This window comes from Epinephelus fuscoguttatus, linkage group LG18, assembly GCF_011397635.1.
Source record: "Epinephelus fuscoguttatus linkage group LG18, E.fuscoguttatus.final_Chr_v1".
Lineage (NCBI taxonomy): Eukaryota > Metazoa > Chordata > Actinopteri > Perciformes > Serranidae > Epinephelus > Epinephelus fuscoguttatus.
In genome coordinates, this window is record NC_064769.1 from 21747793 (window position 1) to 21760638 (window position 12846).

A 12846-nucleotide genomic window follows, 5' to 3' on the forward strand; every position below is an offset into this window, starting at 1 on the left:
TACACCGCCATACTCTTCTAGTAGGTCATAAATGATCACTGAGTGGGATTACTTCTGTATGAGTCTTGTATGAGAACATGGGTAGCCGCTTTTGAAAATGACCCATTTGTGTTTTCCCAGTATAAGGAAACCTCACATGCATTTCTGTTGTGTGCTTTATTCCCAGGTGTCTGATAAGTTTGCCTTCAGCCTGTTTGACCTGGACTGGGATGTATTCATGCAACACATCGAGGGTGCGATCAACAGAGTTCCCGTTCTGGAGCAGACTGGTATCAAGTCCACCGTCTGTGGACCAGGTACTCATACGCACATCAGCCCTTCAGAAGCATCAATTTTTACGAAAGTCCTACGAGCTCTCCTCGCAGATTTCTCATAACATTATGCATTACAGCAGGGAACAAGCGACTTTCATGACACTTTTTAAATTGGACACATTCTAATTTAAAAGTGAAATGTATCTGTCTGTGAAATATGTTATGCACCGCTCCAGTGCTGCATTGGCTCATGAATACCTAAACTGGCTGACTATGTGTCATGTTTGTAGAGGAGATAGTTTGATTAGCTCAAGCCCGACTTCCCGTCCAGGCAATATCAAGTTGTTGAAGTGGTTGAGCGAGCATGTCTGTGGCTGTGCAGCCCGAAGAGTTACAGTATCGAATTGGATTTTTCATCACCATAGTGCGGTGCAGCTGTTTGGAGAGAAAGGAGTGGAACGAGTGACACACACACGTAGGGATGGGAGATAGAAAGCGGAGAAACTGAAAAGGAAATCTGAGAAAAACTGAAAGAAATGTCAAAATATGAACTGAGAAAAGTAGAATTGGAGAAATTAAAGTAGAGATGTCAAGGTGGAAAGGTAAAATGTAGAGAATGGCAGAGATTAACAAAATGTAAGAAATGGAAACAAACTATGATGGCAAGAAAAACTGAGGTCAGAAGTCAAGGAAGATGCAGCTCAGGGTGAGAGGAAGCTCAGATGAAAGGGGGATAAAAATGAGGATTTCATCAGAGTTGTTTGCAGAGCATCTTGGCTGTGACCCCCTCGCTTTAAGGCTGGCTTTTGTTTCATTTCAAGTGTTGTGTATACATGATAAGAACGCCACGCTGAGAGGTGAATTTTCATAGGAAGTTTACTGAGTGTTCAACCGTTTCTCTGGGGAGAGAGCAGGAGCAGTAGAGCAGAGATCTCAGCCATGACCCAAGTATTGTGAGTTCTGTGACTACCTGCTTTACGTCCTCATACCATGTTGAACAAAAAGGTGTTTTGGGTAATATGCTTCTTCCAAGGGTACAGGTTGGGATTACAGTTGAGTAGTTCAGGTTAATTGAAAGGTTAAACATGTTTTCTTCTGGCATATTCTTAAAATAATTGAATGTGCTGATGAACATCTTCATGTGCATCATAATACATATCAGTGTGTGTGTGTATCTATTGTAGGGAGAGTTAATTCATGTACTTTAAGCCCCAGTGAGTGGAATACTTGACCTTCTGATTGTACTTGGTCAACTATAAAGCTTACATATTCATAAACTTAAGGTGCTTTCTCTCCCTCTTGTATTTTGAATTTAAAAACCTTTTTGCTACACAGAGTGTCAAAAGTGTTACAGGTGGCGTAAATCTGATTCAGTTCAATACTCCCTGAATGATCACATGCACAAAAGAGAAGTTCAAATGTGTCCCCCAAATAGCTCACACAGAATTGTATACTATCCCAGGTAAAGTGATGTATTTCCTCATAAGAAGTGTGTTCCCTCCTGGCTTTATATAGAAGAGTAGGTTATTGTTTCAGTATTAGTTGGACAATGTAATCACCTACTCTGTATATTAAATTTAATTGAAAAAGTCATTATGCCATTTAAAAAATAATTGGTTCATTATTCATTATTGACCAGTGTGACTAACAACAGCAAGCCAGCCGAGAACACCCAACGTGAAGGACTGCTTTCACATAACAAGCAGTTTTTTTTTTTGCTCTCACTAACAAAGATTTGATTTTTTTTCAGAGTGGTGTGTGGACACTGAAATCCATTTTTTCGAGTCAGATCTGGCACGCTTTTATATGTGGTCCTAAATCCAATACATATCTAGTCACTGTCCATGCGACCAAAATGACAATGGCCCTATTGGAATTCATGTGTGTTTTTCACTTACTCATGTTTTTTCCACATCATACTTCACTGAGCAGGTGCAGATTACCTACTATACAATGTCAGAGCGGTCTGTTGAATCTACACAAGGCTGCTGTACCCACACCGCCGCTGTGGTAGAGCCTGACTGCTAGATACTTTCTGATGCTTGCCTTCATTTTGAGTCCTGCCGTGACAGCCTTGTTGTGAAGCGCTGACAGATGTATTGGAATGTATTTCTGGACTACCTAAGGTTTTAGAGGAACTGTTCCTCCACATTGTGGCCCCAACACTCCTGACTCCTTTCCCGGCTTCACCCACTCCTCTCTCAACACAAAACTACCAATAATAGCTGCTAATAAAGCTAGTGGACCAAAAGACTATTTGTACGACAGCCGTTATCCCAAAACAAATGCGCATTTCTCCAAAGGGCTGTTTCTCTGAAAATACACTTCACACTCTCCCAAACAGAAGCATATGGGTGAGTATTGTGCAGAATGACATCATTCGACCTTCCTACTATAAAGAAGATATACTTTATGAACCTCTGAGGGGAAATTCATATTCTCAACTCTGTCATACACACACAGGCCCATAATACACACACAGGCACAAACAGGACCTATACATGCATTAAATGGAGAGATGTCATTGCAAGGGGGCTGCCCATGGACAGGTGCCCCGAGCAGTTGGGGGTTTGGCGCCTTGTTCAAAGGCACCTTAGCGGTGTCCAGGAGGCGAACTGGCACCTCTCCAGCTACCAGTCCATGCTCCACATTTGGTGTGGACATGGACTTAAGCCAGTGATCCTCCGGTTCCTAACCCAAGTCCCTATGGACTGAACTTCTGCCGCCCCAAATGGGGAAGGATTGACCTGCCCTACTCTGCCTTTGATTGGTTTACCACGATATTCTTATCCTCACCTTAACCAGTAGCAGCAATCATAAGGTCCAATGATGTCATTCTGCATACTAATCACTGATGTGCTTCCATCTGGGAGAGTGCCATTGGAGAAACGGCCCTTTGGATCAATAGGCAGTCTCCTCCTCAACATATGACGAATTGTCATCTGACTTCCACAGCAAATCATTCAGGAGATGAAGCTTACATTGCTAAGTCATTCATTTTTCCCTAAATGCATGTCTCTCGCAAATGTGACGCTATGTGTGTGACGTTATTGGTTACATGTGAGGCATTTCGGGGTAGAGATCAGTTTCCACTCATAATATCAAACATGAATGTGAGCAGTCTAGGCAGAGACATTGGATCTGGGGGAGATAAATGAAGCAGTAAGCCTGTGATGTTAACGTAGCCTAAGTAACAAACAACTTTAGATTTAAAGAGAGGTGCATTTCTCTTCTTTTGCTAGTGGCTAACAGCCTAGCCTAGTTCCTGCACCTAGCTCAAATGTCCCAGACCAGTTGGTCCACGCAGTACTCGGAAACAAAATTTGACGTCAACCCTTAATTGAACTAGTTTATTTATTTTATTAATTATGTAATTATTTAACCAGGAAATCTGAAGTACATTATGTATCTTATGAGCGAGCTAGCCAAAAGGGCAGCATAAAGTAGCTTTCAACAAATAGCTAACAACCACTTATAGCACATAAAGACTTTAGAGACAGGGACTTCTTTAATTTCACTTGTCTTTTTCACAAAATAAAACTGTTATTGGGGGAAATATGTCACCCCTTTAATAGGTTTGTCTATCTACATTTGTGGCCACTTGTATCTACAAATTTTCTCTCGCTGTCTGTTTGCAGAATCATTTACAGCCGACCACAAGCCGCTGATGGGAGAAGCCCCAGAGGTCAGAGGTTTCTTCCTGGGCTGTGGCTTCAACAGTGCTGGTAAGTGCTGCAATGAGGGAAAGATTGAAGAAAAAAATGGGGGAGAGACTGTTAAAGAAAGAAAAGGAAGGAAGGAAGACAAATGAGGAGTGCACAAGGATGTCAGAGAGCGTAAAGACATCTCCGATCAGAGCGTCAGCGCCGTAAAGGAACAAGACATATCACTCACAGTCGTATGCTTTCAAATACTTCATGGTGTAGAGTGTTCCCGCGAGGGAGCCATGAAATGATAGAGCCAGAAAGGTCAAAGCAATCCTCAGTACGTGGCAAAATAAGAAGGAAGGAAACAAGCAAAGAGAAATGGCCGCAGAGTGTTTTTCCCATGCTTTGACCCAGCCTTCGCCAATCTCTGTGGACACTCTCAAAGCACAAATGAATAATGGAGAGCTTTTCATTTCGCACTGAGTCCACGAAGAACACACACACACACACACACACACACACACACAAACAAAAACCCGAGTCACTCCATTACTTCACTCATAGATGAACTTACCTTTGACATTAGACGGAGAGTAATGTAAGTATCCCAGCAATCTGAAAAACAGAAAAAGAGGGGGCGTAAAGGGTAAAGTAATCGCCATCAGCACTGACAGACGGTTGAGTGAAAGCATTTTTCTGCATAAGAGCATAAGACCACAGGGTCGAGCTCTGAAGTTGTTATGACAGGAGCTTGGGAAGTGCAGAGAGGTGGAGCTCTAATGAGCTAGCATACTGAGGTTTCAACACTCATAACACACACAGACCTTCCTTCTGTTATTTTTTGTTTCAGAAGTGTAGTTTTTGTAAGTTGGAGGCAAACTTCTGATTGATCCTCGCTGTTCTTGAGCTCTCTTAGTCCCCCAACCACTTATCCATGAGACACTATGTGTCCGTCAGCCTGATCGTAGGTCAGTTAGTATCCTGTTATCCGTTATTGGGTTAACAAAGGTGCACACAGTCCTTTTCCGGAGCTGTTGTTCCTTTTATTTCTCATGCAAATTGCCTCATTATTCATTGGGTATTTATTGCTTATGGTTTTATGTTGTGCTGAAAGTATTATGTGATTAAGTGCTTAGTCTATTGATAGAAAATTATTTGGCGACAATTTTTAAGATTGATATGTCATTTAAGTCATTTTTTAAAGCTTGTCTTAATTGTGAAGGATGGCGTGCTCTCCGTTATGTATCATTGTATATTGAATATCTTTTAGTTTGTGACTGTTGGTCAGATAAAACAAGTGATTGAAGACATCACCCTGGGCTTTGGGAAAATGTAATAGAAAATTTTCAATATGTTCAGTGAGGGCAAGGACACATGCAAAGTCTCTTACCGCCTGGTAAATGTGAGGTTGGGCGCTCGGTTCTTCTTTGCGTACTCTGTGCGAACTTTCAAGGGCACAGTTGCTTGCATCCGAAGTTGCTAGGCAACCACCCAGCATTGTAACGTAGCCTACAAAGCTGATCTTTTTCCAGGCAGTGTTTTTTAAGCGTGTATGAGGCCTAAAATATTGTCCATAGGAACAGTGTAAAGCTCTGGATAGCCCTGCACTACAATGATTGACAACTTCTCCATATTTATCATGGAGTGATATTTGTGGAAGACAGGAAAGATATCTGTTGGCTTTGATTGGTTGTTCCTCATACGGCTGCAGGATATGGGGACCAGTGTTGGGCAAGTTACTCTCAAATTTTTGACCATGTCTACCACGCATCTACACTGAAAACAATGGGTTTGAGTGCACAGAAAATGTGGCATGTGTACGGGCCCTAAAAGATTCATTAAACACGAAAAAGAAGAAAAATGTTGTTCTTAAAAATAATGCTTCAGCCCTTTTTCAACCTGCATCGACTTTTTCTTTTTCAGCTACAGCACACAAATAAGAAAATAGCATTCCTTTTTGAATGGAGGTGGACAAATGATTGCAGTCCCTTTGTCCTCTAGTTCTGATGTGTCATGCTGGGACCAAGCTCATTGAAATGGGCCCAGCATCACAGATACATCAGGTAACAGTGACTTCATAATTAAAGATTTTCCAGCGGCCATGCACAGCAAGGATATTCCAAATGCCTTTCACTTGCCTGACGCACACTCGCTTGCACTCAGCATGCAAACACACAAACAAAACATCCTCGTTTTTATCAAAGCAGGAGCTCGATTGTGTCCACCTCTCCTCGCGCCGTCCTTTTTCCCCCCTTCTCTCTTTGTGTCTGTCACTCATTCTTCCCCCTGCCTCTTCACCCCTCTGGCAAGGGAAAAGTCCTCTGTCCATTTCACTCCATCGCATAGAAAAGCATACACACACACATGAACTCACACGGCTTATTTGGCTCAAGGCGGGCCATGACAAGTGGGGTAATTCAGAAACCACAGGGTCAAAGTCGACAGATTCACATTAAAAAATCCATCACTGAGTGCTCGCTAACTTTCTGAGCCTCCAGTTGTTTCTTTTTACTCGCTGGCTTTTATTTTGGCTTCCAAGCAATCAGTAAAACTCTTAGAAGTTGCGTTTGTTGCCTAGCAACCTTTAAGTTACTTATTCTCAGTGTTAAAACCATCTTGGTGAACTTTGAGTGCATTTATTTACTTGTTATTAAGGATGCTGCACCTTTTATATGTATCATCATGTTGCTCATAATCACAATACTGAGCACCTTTACATGAGCAGAGGGTTTTTATCACATTATAAGGCACAGAAAAGTGTCTGCATTCAAAGGCAGTTCACAGTGAAGACTGAGAAAACCACTGAGTGTCGTGACAGGTTGCTTTTTATCAGGATGGAGTCAGTGACGCAAATAGCAACAGGACCTGATCCCCTACAGTTGTGCTTTAGAGGAGGATAGAGATGATGATGATAGCCCTGAAGAGGAGCCAGTTTGGATCCCCATAGACGAAGAAGAAAAAGACCTGAGGCAAAATACCTTCTTATTAAATGCAGCTTGGTTTTATAGCTTGAGATGATTGCTGTTTTTAAATTTCTGTTAATTTATGAGTAAAACAAATTAGACGTAATGATTTATCAGTCTGTATAATTTTAATGATGAACAATCTAATATAATCGATGCAAAGTGAAAACATCGCTACGTATCGTCATCTTTAAGATATGTTTAATTCCCATGGCATGTCTTTGTCATCGTATTTGTCCAAGTGCACCTCCTTCCTAAATATTTAAACAGTGCTAGCAGCCTAGCGCCAGGAAGTCAATGGCAAGCAGCCAAAAAAAAGACAGTGAGGATATTTACAGATATCATGTCATATCGATAGCAGGCCCCTGAGTAGCACGGACATTTCCAGTCGCTTCTGTCACTTCCAGTAAATTTGTGTTAAATTTAGGCGCTTATGTGTATTTTGCAAGTCTTGGTGATGTCCTTTGTGGTCGGTGTTGGACAGTGGATGCGTGTGGCTATGAGTCACTCATCAGGATGACTAAGTCAACTCATCAGTCTGTAAACTCTACTCTAGATAACCTCTGCTAGCAGGTAGGGTCGTGCTTTTCAAATGTCAATATTGAGGAAAGGGTGGAAAAGACAGGCACCAGCAAAACTCCATCCAGTTAGCCAGTGTGCAGGCTTTGAATAATACACTTGCCGACCTCCATGCCTGGATCAGTGTCCAGTGGGATATCAGGAACTGTAATATTCTTTGCTTCGGCAAAGTTTGGCGAAGTACTGAAATATGGGATAGCATCATTCAACTAGGAGGCTTTTTTTGCCGTCAGAACTGCCTTAATTCTTGGTGTCATATATTCAACAAGGTGCTGGAAACATTCCTCAGAGATTTTGGCCCATATTGACATGATAGCATCACACAGCTGCTGCAGATTTGTCCGAATCCCAATCTCCCATTCCACCACATCCCAAAGGTGCTCTATTGGATTGAGATCTGGTGACTGTGGAGGCCACTGGAGTATAGTGAACTCATCGTCATGTTCAAGAAACCAGTTTGAGATGATGTGAGCTTTGTGACATGGTGCGTTATCCTGCTGGAAGTAGCCATCAGAAGATGGGTACACTGTGGTCATAAAGGGATGGACACAGTCAGCAACAATACTCAGGTAGGCTGTGGTGTTTAAACCATGCTCAGTTGGTACTAAGGGGCCCAAAGTGTGCCAAGAAAATATCCCCCACACCATTACACCACCACCACCAGCCTGAACTGTTGATACAAGGCAGGATGGATCCATGCTTTCATGTTGTTTACACCAACCCTACCATCTGAAGTGCACAACAGAATTTGACTCACCAGGCTCACTGCTATACTCTGCTCAGAGGTTGCTGCAGAGTGGGGTCGCTGCCCACGTTTTGGAGAAGTGGCTGTGTTGTCGAGGTCAAGTTATGTGAAACCTATGATGCATGCTCCCATTGATACACAAGGTGGAGCTAGGAAAGCACTGTTGACGTCACCGATCTGTGGTGGATTCATTTTGTAAAACAACAGAAGCAGCTGTACCCAAAACTACAGTTAAATCATTCCTCAACCAGAAACAATAGATTACCAGAAACATCGGGGAAGCCATAAACATGGGCACAGCAGGCGGTCTGGAAACATGGAAAATAAAAGCAGCAGCCTACAGGGTAAAAAAAAAACTCTGTATGCTTAGCCACTCTAAACAATTTCTGACTTCAGCTCCACACTTAGTGCACTGACATTAGATCGGTAAGCACATTGTCCAAAATGTTGGAACTTTTCCTTTAAATGTAACCTACAATTCTAAAAAAAATTATTATTTTTTTTTTAAACCAAACTTATCACTGTTTTATCGTTAATGTCTGAAAGTTCTCACCTGAAAATCAACATGCTTATTAGGCTACTATAGTAGAGAGGGATAAATAAACATGGTTTCTCCCTCTTTAAAAGCCTTTCATAATCACTAGGGGCATCACTGTAAATGTCAGAAGAAACAGAGAGAGCCACTAACTTAAAAGAAACTGAGAGCTATACGGAGGAGAGGGAGGGATAGATAATGACATAGAAAGGACCAAATGTTTGCACAGCAAAAAGGAACAATAATAGAGCCAGATACTGATAGCGAGGAAGGAGAGGGGAAGCGCAAAGGCAGAGAGAAGTGGTGATAGATGAGTGGAAGCACGAGGGTGTGGGTTCACATGCAGATGCACGCTCACACATCAGTGTGGCTATCTCGGGTGACATTTATCAGTGCCACCTCGCCTTGTTGGTTGTCTCCACATTGTCTTAGGAGAACTCTATCATCCCCGCACCACTCTCCTCCCTCTGTCCCTCTACCCCTGCTCCCGTCCATCCATCCCTCCCGTCAAACATCCGCCCAGGCTTGGCCCGCAGTGACAGTGTCCGCAGACGAGTGAAGCGATGAGAGATAAAGGCAGAGGGGACGCTGTGAGAGATGGAGATGGAGGGATGAAGGAGGGATGCAAGGACACACTGATCGTGCTGCCGCATATTGATGGTGTGCCCGCAACAAATGCGAGAGTGTGTACACGTGCACAAACGCGCATGATGTATGCAAATGAGCAGCAACACAACACAAGAAGGGGGTTGCCAAAAGGGAGCAGCTCATTAACCCAGCAGTTTTTGGGCTACATGGATAAAATATTGAATTGCTAGTGTTTGCTCGTTGGTTAGGTTGAGGAAAACCGAAACAAAATGCTGCAGCTGTGGGTGCAGCCGATGAGGTCAGATAGCTCAGGGGCAGCTGTGAGCAAGGGTCAAATGATGGGATAAAGGTCAGAACTATCCTCTGTAGGTCGTATGACATATCGAGGCTGTTGCAGAGGACAAAAAGGCTTCTCTCTTCAAATTAATGAGACATTCTCACAGTCCTCCAGTGAGGCTATCAGTGAGAGAACAGGGGAGAGAGGTCCTGTTTTTTTTTTGTTCAGGTTTTCCACTGTCATTTCCCAGCTAGTGTCTGCGCGGTGGACCCAGTAATCTGTGACAGTTTGGTACAAACTGTGTGTTTGTTCTGCAACTAACAGTCACTTTCATTAGCTGTTAATTTGTCACTTGTTTTTTTTTTTAATTTTGTCTGACATTTCATTGGCTTAACAATTAATCAAATACAGACTTATTGAAAATAATTGCTTGTTGCAGCCTGAAACCAAAAACTTAAAGATGTTCGATTAAATCCTCACATTCAAGATGAATGGATAGAACCAGCAAATTAGGCCTTTAAGGTTCACTACGAAGGAATTTTACTGTTTGGGAATTGTATCAACAGCAAAAGTAAAAGAGAAAGCAAACCCCAGATTCACTATCGTTAGCTATATTAATGGGTTTGCTTTCTGTGCTGTGTCTGTTTGTTTTGTAGCTTCATTTTTAGATGTGTGCTGTTTAATGTCTGGCACCTGGGGTCTCATTTAGAAAAAATGCATACGCACAAAACAAGGCCTGAAAGAGGTGTATGCATCTTCCCACACAAAAGTTGTGATCTATAAAAACAGACTTGATGGGAGCAATTTTGACCCATGCTCACGAACATTTTGGAGACGGGAAATTGGCGATCCAGATGTGAGATGGAAGCATGATTGTAGAAATTGTTGAATATTTTTTGGCACACACTATTTTTGGCTTTTGTGTCTTTGGACGTTTTTTGGTTACACTTTACTTGAAGGTATGTACATAAGAATGACATGACACTGTCATAACTATGACATGACATGGTCATGAACCTGTCATACAGGCATAATCCCTCTCACTCAAGGTTGAGACTTTATAAAACCAGTGGGACCAGGAGTCTCATTTAGGAAAGTCCATTCAAAAAAATGGGTAACACTTTACTTGAAGGTATCGACATAAGAGTAACATGACACTGTCATAACTATGACATGACACTGTCATGAACATTTTTTGTGTTTATGGCAAGTTGACATAATGATTATTATTGTTATGACAAAGACATCTTCTGGTAATGTCATCCTGGTTAATGTCAAGTTGTCATTATAGGGACATCCCAAACAAAATTAATGTCAAGTTGTCATAATCAAGACAACCCAAACAATGTCAACTTGTCATTACAAAAACCAAATGACATTTAATGACAGCAGTCATAAACATTTACGACGTGTGCATAATGTTCATGACAAGTTCATGACAGTGTCATGTCATAGTTATGACAGTGTCATGTCACTCTTATGTTGATACCTTCAAGTAAAGTGTTACCCATTTTTTTGTATGGACTTAAAAATGAGACTCCTGGTCCCACTGGTTCTATGAAGTCTTGACCTCACCTGCCGCTATGCCCAGAAACTTACCGAACCTAAATCAAACTTAAGAAGAAAATTACGAAAATAAAGGCAGAGGGTGGGATATCTGCAGAAAAATACACCATCACACATTTCTAGTGCGTCATAAGTGATGACTGAGAGGGATTATGCCTGTATGAGTCTATACATCGTTTTGGGGGGAAACCCTTCCAAGTGTACCTTTAAACTTGATCAAAGCTGTACTCAGACTCCAGGAGTTTTGGGCCAATGTATCCCCGATTCACCCCTCCCATCAATTAGAGAGAAATCCAGCTTAGTCGGTGCTGATGATCGGCCCAGATTATCTGACAACGTGAGAGGTTTACAGATCCAGTCCTAAACCCCCCGAACTGCTCACAGACTCATCGGTGTCACCCTGATAATTTCAAATGTGTTTGATATTAAGGATTTATTATCTGCATGATTGTGGTGATGATTGCATCAGTACAGACTAGAGCACCTGAAGGTAATGCTAGCTAGCATATGACTGATGGCAGTCATTCAAACTATCATTTAAAATCTCACCTACAGCTCTTGCTGAAGAATAGCCAACCACTGTTGACAGCGCTCCCCAACCATTTTCTGACCCAGACTTGTATAGCCTTCTTCTTTATTTTTTTCTTAATGCACAGAATTATGAAGGTTACAGAAATCTGTTGCACTACGTCAGTCTCCATTTTATTTACATCTGCTTCCCCATAAGATCATGTGAGGTGGTACATTCATGCTTCTTCTTGCATGATTATCTTAAAGGGAAATTTTAGTTTATTTCAACCCGTCTCCTATCGTCCTAAATTTGTTTCAAGTGACTAGTGACATAAAAATAATAGTTAGCATGTTAGCCGTTAGCCTAGATACAGCCGGGGCGCATAGTAGCATCAGACCTGTTAAAACATAAGTGAACGGGCAACCTTCATGTGCAGAGTTAGTCCACTAAACAAGCTTTTTTTCCACAAAGACCGCCTCATATCGTTAGGATAAATGTCAGAGAATATATAGAAAACGACATGTAAACGTGTTGTCTTACCTTACCGGTGTGCTGCCATGTTAGCTCTGCTTTCCAAAGCGTGGTCAAAATATATCTTGCTAGCTCTAGATAAAGCCCAGTTGGATACTAACGTTACTCCAGGTGGAGGTGTCTCGTCCTCGGTCACATCCAGACCTTGAAATTAAGGCTGCAACCAGTCCCATTCCTTGCAACAGAGGCATTCCTCTTCTGTGGGCAGTGGGGCACAGCATTCACAGGTACACCACCAATCTCCAGAGCTACTCAGCCTTGCAGCAGCCATTCCTCCTCTCTCGTCCTCTACCTGTTGCGCCTCTCTCTCTCTCTCTCCTCCTCCGTTCTTCAATTTCACAAAGCTCTTTGTCAGTGTATTCTGGCTCAAATAAATAAGGGCGGCCATCAAACTCTGCAAAATCAAATTCCTCCTCCACAAAGTCGAAGTCTGGCAAAAAGTCAGCCATTATTCTGTAAATCTTTCATAAAATAAATGAATGAACTTTTCAGGCTACTGTCCGGTTCTGCCTTCCAGCTGTTGCTGCTTGTTCTTGCGAGATTTCAGGCATTGTATGAGATCGCTGCTTGTTCTCGCGATAATTCGGCTGCACTTTGGAAAGCAGAGCTAAATGGTAAACAGAAGAGCTTCGTGAAATTGAAGAACGGAG

The 12846-nt window shown here is 42.2% G+C and overlaps 1 protein-coding gene across 1 annotated transcript in view; it reads left to right on the top strand.

The window, feature by feature from the left end:
- Nucleotides 1-12846, top strand: part of sardh (sarcosine dehydrogenase) — a 74543-nt gene that overhangs the window by 23140 nt on the left and 38557 nt on the right. Inside the window, exons 9-10 of the mRNA XM_049603964.1 lie at nt 167-296; nt 3893-3979. Of these exons, the coding sequence (XP_049459921.1) occupies nt 167-296; nt 3893-3979 (217 nt within the window). The remainder of the gene's footprint in view (nt 1-166; nt 297-3892; nt 3980-12846) is intronic.